This window comes from Perca fluviatilis, chromosome 3 (genome assembly GCF_010015445.1).
Source record: "Perca fluviatilis chromosome 3, GENO_Pfluv_1.0, whole genome shotgun sequence".
Taxonomy (NCBI): Eukaryota; Metazoa; Chordata; class Actinopteri; order Perciformes; family Percidae; genus Perca; species Perca fluviatilis.
Window position 1 is genome coordinate 25,951,819 of NC_053114.1, and position 19,508 is coordinate 25,971,326.

The window sequence follows — 19,508 nt, forward strand, 5'->3', positions numbered from 1 at the left end:
AAATGTTTTGTTTGCAAGTTTTAAGTTTTACCTTTGAGGTGACACTTTTTTTGCTTGAGTTAGTGTTTTTTGTTTGTTGCTTGAGAAGTTTTGCTTCGAATTAAAGGCACAAAAATAATCCCATAGGGCAGCTGACTGCTGGGCATCACCAAGGGGGTAAGTCTCTTTCCACAATGCATACCTTCTATGGCAGCATTTTGATGCTAACAAGCCATCATCCGCCGTTAACATTCCATTGACTGCTATTCATTTTGACGTCACTTTGACAGTGAATAACCTTAAATCTGAAGCGTTTAAAGACTTTATTTGTCCATTGATTATTTCTACAGAAACATAACAATGTATAAAAGGCTCCATTACCTTGTATCTCACATTATGGCTCCGTAGCAGACGTTTTTGTAAAAATAGGCTAAAGATTGTGTCATAACCACGCGACCTACTGTCGCATAGTAGAGAAATTACCGTATTGCCTGCATTTCCTGTACTATATAGTACAGGAAAAGCTTGCAGGCAGTTTCGACTTACATTAGCTGTTTAAGTTTAATTACTAATGTTAACTAGCATTTTAGTTAGCAATAATTAGACTGTGCCCATGTTATCTCCTTATATACCTACGCTCTCTGTCTCTGCAAGATTTGGAATGATTGCTTTGATAAACAGCTGATTCTGTAACCACTGGATCAATGGACAACACTAGACTCAGGACTCTCCCTCTCTCTGACACATTGCTACGTTTAACGTAGACTAATGAAACTTGATACACATATGTAGCATGTCAAGACATACAAAAGAGCCATACCCTAAACCCAACAGGAAGTCCGCCCTTTTGAATTGAAAGTTCGAAATTAGTGTGATTTTGGCCATTTCCACATGGCACATGTCGTACTTTAACGAACTCCTCCTAGAGATTTCATCCGATCAACTTCAAATTTGGTCTGTACCATCTTAAGACGTTAAAGATGAAAAGTTTTTAAAAGAAAAACTTTTCGTCATAGGGTGTGACCCGTTTAAGGTAGAGTCTTATGTGAGCTATCAATGAACTCAGCAGAGACTTCATTTTTTATTGGTAAACGTTTACCCCGACCCCTATGTTTTGGCCACGCCCCCTTTCACAGCTAATAAACTGTATGATGTAGAGTCTGGTGTGAGGTATCATTGAACTCAGCAGGGAGTTCCCTTTTTATTGGTGACGATTTGTAGTGTCTGAGTGCAGCGCAAATGCACGGTCACAAGGAGCGGCGTCCGCCAGTAACTCCAGCGTGTGCAGAAGAGCGAGGGCCCGTCCAACACTGCTTGCAGCTTGTACATTTTTTATTTTATATGATATAATTTTCGTACCTTTTTTATTTTGCTTGTTATATATTTCTATTTCCTACTGTACATATCTGTAATTGCTGTTGTGACACCTGTATTTATCCTATAGGGGAGCAATAAGGTCCAATTTTATCATATTTGGCCGCCAACTGTAATATTGTTATAATTCAGTTATGATTATGTAGTTAAACATTTGTTCTGTGGAAGAATCTGAATTACAGTAGTTGAGACTGCAAAAATGATTTGTATTTCAATAAAAGTGAAAATAAGCGTAACAATACTGTTTTTTTTCTCCATTATGCTTCAAATTAGAACAAAATGTAAAAATAAGTGTTCTTTAATAAACTATTGTTACAATGAAAGGTTCCCACATGTCTTGAAATCTGGTCTCCCAGACAATGGTCGTCTTTAGCAGTAGCAGTTTCAGACTGTGCTTCCCAGCAGTCAGCTCCCCCTGCTGTTTGTGGTATTTTAAGTCCTTTTTGTATAAAGGCAGTAGGGTAAGTAACTTTTCTGTAATGGAGTTATTTATACAGTTGAGTAGATACTTTTACTAAAGTAGAAGAAATAAATACTTCTTCCGACACTGCTCATTTGTTATGATAAACAATGATTAAGTGAAAAGCAATCTGTATTTTTTAATATATTTTTTAAGACGGCACACGTACGTTTTAAACTCGAGCTGGCGGGAGCCCGCAAACAGTGGATGGTGCGCGCTCCCGCGGTAAAATGTAAGTGCAAGTGAACGACAAGACTGAACATTGGACACACATACTGAAGATGGCGATGAGAGCAGCGCTACGGTGCCTCTCTGCAAACTTTTCTCCCAGACTGCCTCAGCTCTCGTCGGCAGCGCAGGTTTCAGCGACTCGGCTGCTGTGGAGGAGCGACTCTCCGCGGATACTCAGCACGACCTCGGCCCTTTCCACAGGTAAAAAACAAACAAACCCCAAAACACATTAACATGGCTTTCCAACAGCTTTCCAAAGGAGCTGTAATGTTATACTAACATGCGGGCTTGCCACACATTCCTGTCTATCTGTAATGGGCGAAACAACTCACGCAGTTTGTGCTATCTGTGGTGCTAACGTTACTTTCCCACAACGGAGCAGAGGAATGCAACAGGGAGAGCGGCTAAAAGTTAGTTTTTAACTCGGAGGTGGCAAACTTTGCAACTTAAGTTGTGTTAAAGTATAAAACCAAGCTTTATTTTTTATGTAATTGAAAGACCACGAGCTCCAAATTGGGATGTTAATTATTGACTGCAAACAACAAATTGACCTATGTCTCGTGCACCAAGTAGCTTATTTAACAGAAGTCACCCATGATTCTGATAAATAGTGCTGAGTTGTACGTGTGCATGTGGTTTTTAAATTTCAACAATTAAATTTTTCTTCTTCTAGTTGTTGCTTTCATTCATCATGCTTCCTCCCTGTGAAATGTTAAAGGGTCTCACGCATTTTAATAATTAGAAAAATACATTACTTCAGCTCTTTTATAGCAGGAATATTCCGCTCTTAAGACTGACTGCTCTCCCCGGCCATGCATCAGCATCTTGCACAGTTAACAATCTGGTTCAAACCTGTATTTTTCTGCATGGTCTGATGCCGACACTGGGAATTGTTGAAGCATTGTGATTCTTCCCTCGGGGTATTGTAAAGATGACAGCATGACAGCAGTTTTTTTTATTTTTTTATTTCAGATCTGACTCAACCAGATACTGCACCTTTTTCTGTCAACACTGTCGGTCAGCATCTAAAACTGCATCTGCATGATGCTCGTGTTTTTGACAAGATAATTTTTTAGGTTGTGTCAATGCAACCAGTAAACTACAGAGTCTTCATAATTGACAGCACATGGTGTTGCATAAAAAACAGCCTACTCTTCTTCAGCTTTGGTCCATAGTACAGTGAGATGTTCTTTGGACATCCAAATTATTTGCCTCGGTTTGACACTGGTGGGCTTCTCTTGATACAAGTTTGTTTATTTTTATCATTGCAAGAGCGGTGTGGTATTCACGATTCATATGGTTTCATGTTGTTGACTCACACAAATTAATTAATCTGTTTCAAGCTAAATAATTCCCTTGTTTTCTCCGCAGCCCTAAAGTTCACAGATAAGCATGAGTGGGTGCGAGTGGAAGGTGAAATTGGCATAGTTGGTATCAGCAATTATGCCCAGGTAGGTTGTTGGATGTTCTTACTAATCATTTGATTTATGACACGCTTGGTTCAGAGGTTTACTGATGGCCATCTAAAAATAGTGATATGCTAATGTCTGTAGTTCAGTACTGTACTTTGTCCTCACCTGCAGCACCTGTACTATAATGTAACAAGCTAATTTTACTGTTTTATGACTATTGTTTGAGACAATTGATTAACGCCAAACTGCAGTGGAGTGCAGAAAATTGCATGGCCAGGCATTTACTTACCTTTAGATGTTCAAAGCTTTGAATGAAGGCAGGTGTCTTTTGTCTTTGGTGTTAATGCAGCTTTTAGAAAATCAATTGCTATACTTGGAGGCGTTGTTTTCCTAGTTGGGAATGTTAACTCTGACCATAACTCTGACCATGTGTTGTACCCACAGCGTCTTGGAAAGGTGAACTGTAAATGAAATAGCCTTGTAAAACAAATGAGCAAGCTGTAAAGGAAACAAAAATCACTATAGTTAACACTGATATGCTTTTATAGGCTTCAGGCTACTAATAGTCTTCATGGGGTGTTAAAGTTCTAAACAAATTAATTTAAGAATGACCAAGTCAGTTTTACTGCAGTTCTCTAAAACGCCTAGGACATATTACATCTAACTGGTCAATTTTACCTGCCTTGTAAAGTAGCCCAAAATATATAGCTATTATAGAAACATAGAATATAGTATTATACAGAAATAGTCATTTCTGGTGGTCTAGGACAATGTACTTAGTCTCTGCTAACTTAAACACTCACTTGTTATAACACTTATTTTAAGATAACACGCACACCTGAAATTGTGTCTTTAGCCGTAGGTACAGCAATTCCAGGTTATTGTGTATGAGTTAGGGATGGGAAGATTCACCTATTTGCATCGCTGTGCAGACATAAAAGTGCATGATGCAAGTGCACCAATTAAAAAGAAAAGAAGTGTACAACAGATACCATTTGGATGGACTCACGGTGCATCGTTTAACATCTTTGCATCTGTAAAATCCCATTTCTTTGTATTATTAAACTATGCCTTTTATTATTTAAAAAAGGTGACCAATAATTTCATATTTAGATGGATTTGTCCCCTATAAACAGTTTCACTGTCAGTATTGCAATAGTGGCCCTGCAAATTTGACTCTATGCCGCCTTTTAAAAATGTTGGTAGACTTCAAGAATAAGTCTGGTGAAATTCTATATTTGTCAACAAACCCAATGAAAAGACTTAAACCAACAATTAATTGATCCTTCTTAGTATTGTCTGTATATAGATAGTCTGTTTTAATTATTGTTTTTTAAAAGAATTAAGTATGTATTTGTGACCTGTTTTTAAAGATGTTCGTCTTCAGTGGAAACAAATGGGCTTTTGGTTTGAGAACGACATACAGGCTGGGGAAGTATTGATAGACTGACTGACTAAACCGAAGTTGGCATTGCCCTTTTAATGGGATTTGTTGACAATTAACAAATATAGAAAATAGACAGCCTTAAATGTTTCAAAATACAGAATAACATGTAACACATTTATGGATTACAGCTTGTACTCACTTTTATAGATTTCATACAGTTTCTTCTTTTATTTTAGGAAGCATTAGGTGATGTGGTATACTGTGGACTCCCTGAAGTTGGCCAAAGACTTGAACCATTGGGTAAGAGCATGAAATACACTGCGTGTTTTAAGTTATTGAGTCCAGCAGTATCTCTCATTGTGTGTGTGTGTGTGTGTGTGTGTGTGTGTGTGTGTGTGTGTGTGTGTGTGTGTGTGTGTGTGTGTGTGTGTGTGTGTGTGTGTGTGTGTGTGTGTGTGTGTGTGTGTGTGTGTGTGTGTGTATCGCGTGTGTGTTAGAGGAGTTTGGTGCCTTGGAAAGCGTAAAGGCTGCCAGTGAGCTATATTCACCACTGGCAGGGGAAGTGACTGAAATCAACACAGAGCTGGCAGACAATCCTGGACTTGTTAATAAAGCCTGCTATGCAGAGGGTAAGTGTGACAGTAATGGTGATTCTTTTCTACTACATTTCTCCCAGTAGATTTGTTGCCAAGATAAATCATAAGTTGCCAAACCATGGAACAGGTTTTTTTTTTTTTTTTTTAAATGAACTCTTACTTTTCAGGGTGGCTAATCAAGATGACGATTGAAAAGCCTGAAGAACTCGAAGGCCTCATGGATCAAGCTGCATATGATAAATTTATTAAGTCACTTGAAGAATAAATGGATAAGCTCACTGTGCTGTTTTTATAATGTAATTGCAATCAAAGATTAGTAGGCAGGGTTACTAACATCTTGTGACACTTTCTTATCTGTGGTATTTATTTTGATACTGGAATTGTGCTATCAAAATAATAATAAAAAATCCTCAGTAACATCTTCCACTTAAGTTAGAATTTGTATAGCTACTAGCCGACCTTAAGGGCTCTTACTTTCAAGATCTGTCAATATACTTGTTTATCATGTTTTGCTCCATGTGCACCGATGTCATAAAAGACTGAAAAGTGATTGTGAGAGCCGTGTCACATTCATTTAATAAAATTTGGTCCTGACACCTCTGTGATTTCCCCCGCCTACCAACAGCTTTAAAATTGAATACAAATCACATTCTTGCATTCTTGGCAACTGCAGTAAACATGCAGACGTGTTGTAATGGCATTGGTGTCAAGATGTCACCAATTCACACAGCAAAAAGGACAATATAACTTAACCTCTACTTTGTTGTACTGTAGACCTGTTCATATCATGTTGCTGCAGCTGTACATGTGCTGACAGAGCATGCTGCTTCTTGTTGCTTGTTATAGTTTCCACACACCTTGACCTTTGCCCTCGCGTGAAGATAGGCAGAGATTGCAATTAATCAATGATTAATGAAGCAGTGGTTTTAAAATCAGTGAGTGGACAAAAAACTGGACTCTCAGGCTGATAATGGAAAATAAAAGCTGTAATTTGTTTTCCTGCCTAAACCTAATAGAAATAAAATATCTGTTCAACACATAGTTTTATTCTATAATAAATATTTTTAAAAAAATTTTAAAAAAAAATTTTTTAAAAAAAACCCCAAAAAAAAAAAAAAAATTGTCCCCAAAAAAAAATATAAAACCCCCCCCCCCCCCAAAAAGCATATCTCTGTACTAATAGATACTTTTACTCAAATAATAAAACATGATTTTCTTAAAATGCATTTTAACAGTCATTTCTTGTTATATTTATCTTCTAGATTGAGGGGACCATGGTTCCATTTTGTTTCTTTATTAGGATTTTAAAAAGTATTTAAATTAGACTATATTTGGATGTCTTTCAGAAAGTGAAGGTAAATTCAATTAATAAAACCCTCATCAACCAAGTTCTAAAAAGTAACCCACTTATGCATCAGTAATATCAATTAAGCAGAAGCTGTTAACAATATTTTTTTTACTTTAAACCTACGTCTATGGCACAGTTTAGGATCACTGCAACAAGTAAGTTATGAAAGCTGTTTAATTTGATCTAGACATACAGTATAATTATCTTCTTTATAGTCCATTGTGTTCAATGAGTACACTGACTCAGGTACATGCTGAGAAACAAGTCCAGACAGCAGTGCACAGAAAAATGTATTCACATGTTTAGACATGGAATTAGTAAGAAATAAGTAAGTATTCTTATTAGTGGAGACTAATGTGGCCTTTTTTTCTACAGTGCTGTGCATCATCGTTAAAACGTAAATGTCCATTGTCATGGATAAAAAACTGTAGGCCTACAAAAACTAGGAATTACAGAAATGTCCTGATTATTAAGGTCCCTGATACCAATGTATAATTAATTGTTTTATTTAATCTGTAGGCTGCTATATATATATATATATATAAACCAGACAGGCACAAACAATGATAAACGTAATAGCAGTCACTAGTTGAAACATGAATTTATTTTTCACAGTTGATGTTCATTTGATTCTTGTGTCCCACTAAAAAAGTGTCAAGTTTCACAGAAGCTTTCCCAGGTCCGTGCTGGAGATATAACAGACAGATATAAAACAGAGTTTTGTAGCATGTAATTATAAATATAACCACATAATATGAGTGAACATGTCTTTATTATAGGGCTGAGTGATATGGAGAAAAATATCACCATATTTCTGACCAAATACCTCAATATCGATATTGCAGGGTTGCCCACTGGTGCTTTCACAAAATATTTACACAATGAGATTATTTGATAAATAATCATCAGTAATGTGAATATAATAACTAAGTGAATAAATGCACAAATAGAAGAGCTTGAACAGTCTGGTAAGAAAATGACATCACTACTGAAATGCAGCCTGTAAAACCCAGGAAAAGACAACACTTATATTGGATTTTGATATTCAAAATCTAAGACGATATTTAGTCTCATATCCCAATAATGATATATTGCCCAGCTCTACTTTATTATATTGATTTATAGAGCAGGGTTGCTTCCACTGTTTTCTGTGTCTACAGCACATGGAGACGCAAGCCTTGTTTTCATGTGAGGAGGATGGATTATGAGTCAGTGGGCCCCTGGTCATAGATTTTAAATCCTCCCTACTCAACTCCTACCTACCAGAGAAACAGCCACGTTTACATATTGAATCATACTTATACTATTCTCTCTCAATATGAAAGGACACAGATCAGGAGCAAGGGCAAAAAAGCAGGTCATCTCTACTGTTTACTGTAAACTTTGACTCTCCAACAAGAAATGCTAATAACAGTCATTTTAAACAGAGGGACACCCTGACCCATTTTGTTTTTCTTTAGTCTTTCAAGAATCATACTTAACATATAGAAATGACCAGATTGAAAGTGATGTCTTTGGTCATTTCTTACAGCTAAACGTTTCTACCATAACAAAAATTGTCTATGTACTATTCGAAGACTACTGCTGACTGCTAATGAAGGGTGCTAGGCCTACATCTAGTGGCCAGTGAAAACACTTCACATCTGATTGTAAGTCAAACTTGTGAACACAAAATTACATTATTGTAATGTAGTCTAATGAACACAAAATGGCATCATACAATATTTCCATCAAACATCAGCTTGCAAAATACATTTTAAAGTGTAGCAAGATGAGCACATAATTCTAAAGCTTTGCAAACGTAAATTAGACTACACCTATTAAAAAACTATCACAGCCGTTTAAGTGTTATTGTAAGGCTATATATATATCAACAACTTATACTTGTATAACAATAATTGTAGGCAAATTCATATTGTTACGCATAGGCTACATAACAGACTGTAACATGTTGGATTTCTCTGCATCATAACAAAGATGATTGCGTTCTTACTTCCGGTGCGCACGGTTTTACAGTCTATGGTTTGAGCGCATATGAACTTTTTAGGAAAGATACTGACAAAATCTTTGTTTTTAGGTTGTGCATGTATCGTGTACCTCCAAAAATATAACATAACGACTTATTTTACAGACGTCAAATATATTTTATAATTAAAATAATGTATTTTTATAATATATCTTTTATCACAATCATTTAATACTATATTATCTATTCTTACATTATTTAATCGGACATATTTTGTTCCATTTTACTTTTTTATCGGCTGGAAGTATTATAGCTTGTTCTCGTATAAAACTCCTTTTTATATACTCTTTGATAACGTCTGTTCGGCCATTGGCTGGTTGACACATATCCCACAATCCTCCGCATTACAACTTCCTTTTTCCTTTCGGCCATTTTCCTTCCTAGTAGGTAAGATATTTTTTCTCTACATATTTAGAAGGAATCTAGTGTAATCCTTGGTATTTTATCGGTAGTTGTCAATTACACTTACAACCTGAAATAGAGTGTTTTGTCACCTTTGAAATAAGGTGATTATTGTCTTAAGATGTCTTCGTTAAATTGCTGAATAACATCTGCATTAGTAGTGATCCCTGATCAAGTGGTGTTTGTGTGTGACTGTGAGCATTGCCGCTACAGGCCAACATATTTATCAATGTTCCTCAAAATAAAAGTAAGCATACATAACTAATGCCGAAAGGGCATGGACTAGTATTATGAGATGTAGCAGCCGCTTACGGCAATTACCCATCAGAACAGCCAGTGACCTCGTTTACCTGCTAGCCTAGCATCTCAGACGTAGCTCCGGGTACTTATGGTGTGCCGGCATGACAGTCCGCTCATGTCCGTGTGTCATGCTGTATCGCAGGGAAGAAGTAGGCAGCCATGGCCCCCAGCCGGAATGGAATGCTCCTGAATCCTCACTTCCACAAGGACTGGCAGAAAAGAGTGCGCACCTGGTTCAACCAGCCAGCCAGGAAGATCCGCAGGTGAGAACTGCCTTGTGTTCAAATAGAGATGCTAACTCAAGCTAACACGCCTTCCAGTGGCATCATGGAGGAGTAGCAAAGACAAACTTATTTTGGCAATAAATTAAATGAGACTATCACATTTTGCTACATTGAAATGTCAACATGTTATATATTTTGTGTGCATGCCTTAACATATAGTGATACAAACTTCAACTTTAAACTAATCTTATGGTGGACTTTAAACAAAATAGTGGATGTGTGAGTTGTTATAGTCAAAACCAGGGTCTTTGTTGAAGGCAAGGCAAATCAGTATGTATTGTCTTGGAACACATCAGGTCTCCAACTTTTTGTTTTGCAGCCATTGGACTACACTGAACTCATAGGAGTTTTGAAAGGACATAGATGTATATGACGTACACCAAGTTTTACATCGGTGATCCTGCTTTGATGTGAATGCATGTACATTTAAAAAAAATGTGTCTGTAAACAAGACGTGATTTGGATCGATCAAGTCCAAGATTAACATAGTTAGGTTGCAGTACATGGTTTGCTGCTTGCAGCCTTTTTCCCACTACAGGATCATCACAACAAAACGCAACGATTAACCCTAAACACAAAGGTATATAGTCAATTCCTCGGCTAGACTTTAAGTGTGAGGACTATTGGTGGGGAAGGGAGAGAAACAAAACGAAACGGCTATTTGAAAATTGTCTCAATTCTTTGATGTACAAAAGCACAAATAACTACTAAACACTCAATCATGCTCCTTTGGACAAATGCTTTTCTCGTTAGCATCCATTTAATTAAATCCATTCATACCTCAGTCACCTAATATTAAAATACAGAACTTTGACAGTTACTTTGTTTTGTTTGTCTGAAAAAGATGTATTTTTCCTAATTCTGTTATTTGCCTTATTGTCATAGTGGAGATGGGTGGAAACACAATAAGGGTTATGCAAACCAGACTTTTGTAGTTTCTGAGTTCTTAAAGTTCCTGGGTCTGAAAATGGGCTTTAATTACTGTAGTTTTGACTAAGATATCTTTATCTTTAGGCGAAAGGCTCGTCAGGCTAAGGCCCGTCTCATCGCTCCCCGTCCTGTCGCTGGACCATTGAGGCCCCAGGTGAGGTGTCCCACAATCAGGTACCACACCAAGGTTCGTTCTGGACGTGGCTTCACTCTGGAGGAACTCAAGGTAATCCTTTCTAGTTGCCTGTTAATGTTTAACATGCATGATTATTTATTCAGTAATGTCACCCAGTAATTTTGTCCAAAAATACTGGACGGTGTTTCAAATAATTTAATCCATTGATAGGGCAGAAAGCTCTAACATAACTGATTTTTGTCTTGATTTAGTCAGGTAGAAACACATTTACATGTCGTCATGACAGAGACTCTTAAAAACTAGCGTTTTATCAACGTGACCTCCAGCTCAGAAATGCTATTGACCATTACTGTGGATGTAAAACAGGTTATGCTCAACTTCTGTGATGAATCATGCATCCCACCCAACAACAAAAAAACTGCTGTGGAAAAACAAAAAGTACTGCTCAAAGGCTAGATGTTTTTGCCAAACTCTACCTTTACTTTCCTCCCCTGTATGTGCCTCCTGTGGGAGGAAGGCTAAATGACTGTTGATGTGCATCACCTCAGAACATGTGGACTGTTTGTTGCTTTCCTTCACAAGAAGTAGGCTCAAATGTCAGTAATAGTGACTGTTGTTAAGTCTACTTTGCACAGTTCACAGTATATACAGTACCAATTGCTTTTGTCAGACGGCCTCATCTTCATGAATAGTAACCCTTTATTTCAATCACCAAATTCTATTCAAGTTGTAGAGGGAAATGGATGCCCATGGTGTAGTAAAACCACAAGTCTCATCCAGGAGTTTCATCAGCAAAATTGTCTGTGAGCAAATTTGAGCCAATTTCCTGTAAAATGTCAGGCCTTTAAAATGGGCACACAAGATTTTTCTGGCCACTAAAGAAACTGAGGGAGTGGAGAGCACTGTGCACCAGTATATTGTTGAATCATTACTAATGGGGTGTTATTGAGTGTATTTTTTTATTTAATTTGTTTGTCTTTATTTGCAAATACTGATATTAAAGTTTGCCCTGGTACATGCTATATTATGTTAACAAAACACATAATATTCTTACTAAGACTCATGCCAGTCAGGACTAGGCTCATATTTTAAAGTGCCCATATTATGAAAAAAACACTTTTTCTGGGATTTGGGGTGTTCTTTTGTGTCTCTGGTGCTTCCACACACATACAAACTTTGAAAAAAATCCATCCATGCTGTTTTGAGAGAGATACGGTTTCTGAATGTGTCCTGCCTTCAGTCTCCTAGTGAGCTGTTCAAAATCGGCTCGGACTGTGACGTCACAGTCCGAAATGAGCTGGCTAACCACAACCGTTAGCTCGTAGCGTTAGCATTAGCATGCTAACGCTAACGCTAATGCTGACGCTAGCATGCTATGTCGTTCTCAATAGCAAAGCACTGCTACAACACACACAAGTTCACCATAATCTACAAAAGAACTACTTACATGTGTGACCTCATTTAGAAGTCTCCCAGCTAATCCTGCCTTGTAACTGACCAAAGTTGGAGAAACGGGCTCTCTTTTACTGTCTCTAGAGTTAGCTAGCTGACATGCTCTACATCTGAACTACTGAGCATGTGCGAGTTCAATCAAAGATAGTACAGAAGAAGATGAAAAGAGGTCTCACTCTGTAGCTAAAACAGAAATCAGGTGAAAAGAGGATCTGCAGCAGTGAGAGAGAGCTGTGCAGTACAACAAAAATATGGTGTTTTTTGAAAATTAAACCATGTAAACCTACTCTGGTACAACCTTAAAATACAGTTATGAACCTGAAAATGAGCATAATATGGGCACTTTAAGTATGAATTTATATGTAGGCACACTCATTGTTGGCCAATGTGCAAGTAAATGCTGAGCTGTGAGCTTGCAGTTGCAAGTGAAATTATCTCCCATGTAAATAGAAAATAGCACATACCTGGGCTAACATGTAATCATTGGCAGACATGTTCAGAATTATAACAACCATCTTAGTGTTTTGCCTCGCAGCAGTCAGATGATGAGAAATCTCCGGAATCTCTGTATTTACTTGATGAATACTTTGAACCTTTTTATCTGATGACTACTTTTTGTTACTCAAAATTGAATGTCTAACATTGAACATCAGTGTCTTATCAATTTCTTATGTTCTAACTCCTATTGTGCTGTGTTCCTCTCTACAGGCAGCTGGCATCCACAAAAAGACAGCCCGCACCATCGGCATCGCAGTTGACTCTCGCCGTCGCAACAGATCCACAGAATCTCTTCAGGCCAACGTGCAGCGTCTGAAGGAGTACCGCTCCAAGCTCATCCTGTTCCCCAGGAAGGCTTCTGCTCCCAAGAAGGGAGACAGCACTGTAAGTGTCTTTTCATGTTGCTGATTGTTTTGTTTTTGATTGTGGTCTTATTTTCCTGAGAAAAACAAGTGTTAAACATTCATCAAAGGCATGTGGTCCATAGTCATCTCTCAATTGTACAAATTTGAGATGTTTGTTTACTATTGTTCAATCTTATAAAAATGAATTCAACAAGTTTTATGAGTAATGTATAAAATCCAAAAGAATCCTGTAAAAAACATTTAATTTATTCCCTGTGCATGTTAAATTATAGAGATTTGTCTCTGACAGGGCTCAAAGATGTAGCCCTAATCTGTGTACCTTGACATTTGAACTTTGGTGAAATATCCTAATTTGCATTCCTAATGCCATTTTATTGTGTGGCAGGAGTTTTTATTTGATTGCATGGGATTTGAGGGTTACCTAATGAAACTGGGGACACACTAGTAAACTTCTCAAATTCAATCAAATTTAACCATACATTCACCCATGTAGTGATGAATTTCAAAGCTAATTGTCTAGCTGATATCACTGAGGATCTGTTATGTTACAGAAACTTCCATTAAATGGTCAGAACAACAATGGAGGCTGAATGCCTCACTCATCAGTGCACCTTTACTTATAAAAATCAGATCCCTGTACACCCCATATTTGATTCAGTACTTATTAAGATATGTAATATTACACCCATTGCTGTGGTTGCAAAGGAATAACCAACCTTACTTTTTTTCCAGACTCTGCCTTTTTAATATGAGTAATTTCACCCAAGAACACCCAAATGTGGCTGATGGCTAGATGTTTATCTGCCTCATAACTTTCCTTGCTGAGCAATATGGATGTTTTTTGTTGTCTTGAAGAATTAACTGTTTGTAATATTTTCAGGAGGAGGAACTCAAGATGGCCACTCAGCTCGCTGGTCCAGTCATGCCCATCAAAACAGTAAGTTTTAATTCCCTAAAGATTTCATTAGCAGCCAACACATCCTATCCAAAAGTATATTAGGATAGATTACAGTGAGATCACTGGAAATGAATGTTATTTAGTTTAATGTGGAAAATAAGCCTGCATTTATCCTTGAAATTGCACACCAGCTAACATTAACCTTCATACGCCATCATATTGTTAGTGATGACTGTTGAGAAAATATGAGAACAATCTGTTTTGCATCACAGCAGTCAGATGATGACAAATCTCCGGAATCTCTGTATTTCTTTGATGAAACACTTGAACCTTTTTTCTGATGACTGCTTTTTACAATCAAGCTGGAAAAGCAAATTGGTTGTCCCAAAATATTGATGGTATAAAATTGGGCTTCTATTTGCACCAGTCAATGTTAAACTGGCTGGATTTTGTCATTTGGCAAAGAGATATTAAGCAATATCTAGAAGTGTCATATGTGGTTACTACTGTCTTTTTTATTTTTATTTTTTCTTTCCCAGGTGCACAAGAAGGAGAAGGCTCGGGTTATCTCGGAGGATGAGAAGAACTTCAAGGCTTTCGCCAGCCTGCGTATGGCCCGCGCCAATGCTCGTCTCTTTGGCATACGTGCCAAGAGGGCCAAAGAGGCTGCCGAGCAGGACGTGGAAAAGAAGAAGTGAAAATAGTCACTATGGAACTTTGCAAAATAAAGTGTTAAAAAAGATTAATGTGATAATGTCATGATTATGATCTCCTTTCAGAGTTTTAATGGTGTAGTCATAGATTAGGGGACTAGATATAATACAGCCATACAGATCAGGGAGTGCCAATTCCACAACTTGGATCACTTTCACAGAGAACGCAGGTAAGATGTGATTTTGATGTGTCAATGTGTTAAAATAACTGTTGGGTTCAGATTGCACCTATGGACAGAAGTAAAAACAATGAAACATTTGGAATACAAGTTTATTTCAGCCATACCATTTTTACTTTGGGACAAAAAGATAAAAACAAAGCAGACAAATTGCAAAAAAAAAAGGATCTAATACTACTAATTTGAATAGACTTTTATGACAGCAGACATTTAATCTTGTCATAGTAGGAAAGGCATGTTACAATGGCTCCGTTAAATTCAAGTGTCGGTAAGACATGGCAAAGAGCCAGCATGCGTAATTACACAACCCTGAAACTTAATGATTTTTTTATTTTGGGGGTTCTGCCTTTGAATTTGACAGGACAGCTGGGTGAGAAAGGAGAGAGAGAGGGGGAAGACATGCAGGAAATCGTCACAGGTCTGATTCGAACCTGGACCTTTGCGTCGAGGCATAAACTTCTCCGTATATGTGCGCCTACTCTACCACTGAACCAACCCGGCCACGAATCAGCTTTATGACAATCAGCCATTATCAATTTTATTTACACCTGTGCTTTTCCAGCTGTGACAGGTCAAAATGTCTACTTCAAAGTCCTATATATTGCATGATCAAATCTTATTTTGCGGACATTTCAGTAACCGCGGAGTGAAATCTGAGCAGTTAGTAACACAAAACATTAAAAAATATATATAATTTACACTCACTGTACTTAAAGATTTTTCGGATAATAAATTGACAGTCTGAAATTTACAGCCCATTCACTAAAATGTGAAATTAGGGTTCAGTCTATAGAATATTAGGCTCATATTTAAAGCAGCAGGTGGCACTAGAGGCATAAAATGTATCTCATTAATGGAGAAATAAAAGCATTAAAGAGCAGGATTGAATTGTAAATCTATTAGTTATTAGCCTGATGTGACCGTGTAATTACCATAGAATTTAACAGTGTGTTACGTGTTTCATTTATTGAGTTAATATGTCAGTAAGTTAGTAGAAGGAAGCAGTGATAGAAGCTCGTACATGTCAATTAAAACGTCCAGGTAAAATGAAAATTCCCACCCACACTTGTGACCTGTGTGTGTGTGTGTGTGTGTGTGTGTACCTGCACCACAAAGGAGACAATGCAAGTGCTGTGTGTGTTGCTTTCTATGCATTTTTACATTTAAATAACCGGTGGAGTCTAAACCAGGCAGAGCTTCTTAAACATGACCGACTATTATAATATCCGGTACATTATCTGCAGTATGTTAATGCACAGGTAATAGAAGTGAAGGTCAATGACGGCCCACAAGGCAGAGGAAGCGAGAAAAAATCCCATCCCAGTGGGACAATTTTTACACTCCGCTTCTGCATGGTGGGCAAAGTTGAATTTGAATTTTCACACAGAAGGTTACGTGCTGGCAGATATGAACCAAAACAGACTGTTAATATGAAACATTGCCATGACTAACAAGACACTGGACATTTCTGAACTATGTGCCCATGGTGGATGTGGTGTGGTGTTCTCAATGAAGAACTAAAACGTTAATAAAGAAAACAAAACACGTGCAGAGAAACTGCCCTATTGAGTGAGATTGCCTATTTCGAAAGCATTAGTTGTCATCACCGTTAGAAAATATCCACTACCAAAAATGATCCCAAGCCGAGCGTGTTACACAGACTGAAAAAATGTGGATGGGTGAGACTAAATGTCCTTGTCTGTGTCTCCTTCAGTGTCTCTCTGTGTTCTCTAGCTGTCTGAACGCAAATAAATAATTCAGTTAATGAAGGTGAGTGGACAGTCGAGACATTTTGGACCAGGGGTGATTGATATTGCTGAAACGGAAACTCAAATGGATGGTCCTATTTATCCAGAAGATAGTGAACTGCAAAATAATCTGTTTTACTAAAACACAATGTAACTAGTAGTATAAAAAGTATCTAAAATGGGCTCTACATTGACGAACTTCAACATTAAAATGCTCTTACATGTATTTGTTAGTGATACAAACAGAATAATATAATATTCTAGAATAATATAACACTTTGAAAGGTCCATTTTACATATCAAGTACTTTTGATACATTAATTACAGTTTTCTGATAATACATTTTGAAATCAGGACTTTTACTTGTAATGGAGTTTAATTTTTTTAGACTATGGCATCTCTACTTTCACTTAAGTAAAGGATCTGAGTACTTCTTCCACCACTATATGTAACAGGACACTGGATTCTGGGAACTATTTCTTCTTTCCACCTTTTCTAAATGTGTTACCAGTCTTGACAACTTCCACATTTTATTATTTGCCAGTGATGTAACTTATATATGTGTTATAATTAACTGTGATAAAAGCAATACCAGATGGTACACAAGTCAATATCACTTGTGGTGCAAGATGTAATAACTGTCTTGATTCCTCGGTTTTGATAAGCAGGAACAGGATGACGAGAGAATTGTGTTCAGTCAGTGTATATGATTAAACACTGGTACGGAGCTGAAACTATTAGTCAGTTAATCGAGAAGTCTATTGACAAAAAAAAAAAAACAATGGTCAAATTTGATATTTGATTGAGTATTTTATCACCCAAGAAAACATTCTCTGGTGAATACTTCTCAAATACTTCCTACATGGACTACTTTATATTCCTCTGTCCAACTGAAATCAATGAGGTAGCGTGTGTGGTGTCAGCGTCACCCCTCTGAAGTGTGCATCAGGTAAAAAGGGAACAGATCATTTTGACCACATTTGTAGGTCAGTAAGGCAAATCTAATGATGACAGAGGTAACTCGTGGAGATAACGTTTCTGTTCAATGAGCTGTTACTTAAAGTAGAGCCTGCTGAAACACAAGCTCAGTGATTGATTACCATTAACAGGGATGCTGCAGCTGCCATCACCAATTAGAAAGACTTTAGAATCGATAATGTCCTAAAAACCTACCTATGAGCAAAAATACCTCTGCCCGAGGGAGCCGCTGGTGGAAAACTGTGGATGATGTTACACAAACACCCCAGGCACGCAATGTGGTCAGTGACTGGGGAGAAGCAGCGGGGGGGAATCTGAATAGATAATCCATGTGTAAAAACAGGGAACGTCCTGTGAGGTGCTGAACCGATGCAGCAGCAGATGGCCGTTGTTTGGAGCTGTGGTGTAACAGGGCTCAGGTGTGTGCCCCAAAGCATTCACTTCCTACTGACTCTGAATACCCATGGAAGAAGAGGCAGTGGGGTTGAAAAAAAACTGCAGTATGGCAATATCAGAAAGCAGCCAGTCTCCATGTTAAACACAGTGTGTGCAGATCCAGGCGTGTATTTGTTACTTTTGTTTAAAGAGTTTCACTAATAATATCAACCTGTAGGAGCAATTAGTGTGGCATTTGTGTTGTTTGGTGGGTAAGTTGCATGGTTATCAGCTTTACAGAGCAGATAATTAAAAAGCAGGGAGCCAAGTTTTTATTTTATTTGTTAAGCTGTTGGAATAATTTGATTGACCTGCCTGTCTGCACACATCATCATTTTACCAGCTGAAAGCTTCTGAGTGGCTCAACTCTCAAAGAATTAGCCGTGTCCTCTTGAAATCAAAGGCAGCTGTAATTCTGCAAAGCTCTAATGAAAAATAATGTTCTTTCTGTTTGAAGGACACTTCAGAATCATAGCTTCGGAATCATGTAATTTCACTGCCTTCAGGAACAAAAATGTTGAAGCCTACACATGTATATTATCATAAAGTGCACTGTAACCACAAAAGGTACTTTTAAACAGTCAAACTTTTATTTTTGGTTTTGCACTGAATTTTGATGAACCCAAATTTCCCAAGTCATTTAGTCTATTCCTTTGTCTTTCATGGCCTTCGCCCTGTTAAAAACTCAAGGGCTGCTGTTTTGTATTTGTCAATGGCTAAAAAAAAATATAAAAATTTTATAAAATTTAAAAAAAAAAAAAAAAAAAAAAAAATTTTTGTGGGGGGTGTGAAAAGGTTCAAGCTTAAACGTGTAGAAACAATAAGTTATGTAACATACATTGCTGTCAAAAGAATCAGCTCATGATCATTTGAATGTAAGAGACATTAAACTTAAGTATGAGTATGTGCATGTACAGTATACATGTGGGTGTATGTGTTTTTAATAAAGTTAAGAGAGCAGAAAGTCTGTCTGAAGCTCTGCATGGAGATTTCTTTGTGATGTGCTGCTGCTGGACGATCCGTCCTTTAAGTTCCTGTTGTTTTGCTGTGAAATGTCTCACTTGTATCCCTGGCATTCTTATTATTGAGGTGAGACAAAGCCTTATTTTCTAAGTGTAAATTGACAAACTATGCAGTAGATCCTACTGAGAGGATTATCATCTGGTTTCCCCTTTTTATGTTCACATGATGCTGGAGCCCATACTGTAAACATTTAGTTGGAACATCTATCTATATAGTGTAATGTAAATGCTTACCTTACTGTATGCAGAACTGTGCCATGTATGCAGTACGTAAACATTATCGTAATGCTAATCAATGATGCTAATGCTCAGTATGACACATTCATTACAGTAGGCGGAAGCTGGAGAAAAATCT

General features: G+C 37.5%; 2 protein-coding genes and 2 non-coding genes across 4 annotated transcripts; all 4 read left to right on the forward strand.

Moving 5' to 3' along the window:
- The first annotated feature begins 1,979 nt into the window (after positions 1 to 1,979).
- Positions 1,980 to 5,989, forward strand: gcshb (glycine cleavage system protein H (aminomethyl carrier), b). Its single transcript, XM_039794810.1, has 5 exons — positions 1,980 to 2,245; positions 3,416 to 3,495; positions 5,080 to 5,143; positions 5,341 to 5,472; positions 5,607 to 5,989. The coding sequence occupies exons 1-5, from the start codon at positions 2,095 to 2,097 to the stop codon at positions 5,702 to 5,704; spliced, it is 525 nt and encodes a 174-aa protein (XP_039650744.1). The 5' UTR covers positions 1,980 to 2,094; the 3' UTR covers positions 5,705 to 5,989.
- A 3,110-nt stretch (positions 5,990 to 9,099) lies between these two features.
- On the forward strand, positions 9,100 to 14,820 carry rpl13 (ribosomal protein L13). Its single transcript, XM_039794811.1, has 6 exons — positions 9,100 to 9,200; positions 9,658 to 9,778; positions 10,814 to 10,955; positions 13,026 to 13,199; positions 14,061 to 14,117; positions 14,618 to 14,820. Exons 2-6 carry the CDS (start codon positions 9,675 to 9,677, stop codon positions 14,774 to 14,776), a joined length of 636 nt encoding a protein of 211 aa, XP_039650745.1. The 5' UTR covers positions 9,100 to 9,200; positions 9,658 to 9,674; the 3' UTR covers positions 14,777 to 14,820.
- LOC120556589 lies at positions 12,861 to 12,940 on the forward strand. The gene has a single exon (XR_005638876.1). It is a non-coding gene; the product is annotated as a small nucleolar RNA MBII-202 (small nucleolar RNA).
- On the forward strand, positions 14,359 to 14,437 carry LOC120556588. Its single transcript, XR_005638875.1, has one exon. It is a non-coding gene; the product is annotated as a small nucleolar RNA MBII-202 (small nucleolar RNA).
- Positions 14,821 to 19,508: the final 4,688 nt, after the last annotated feature.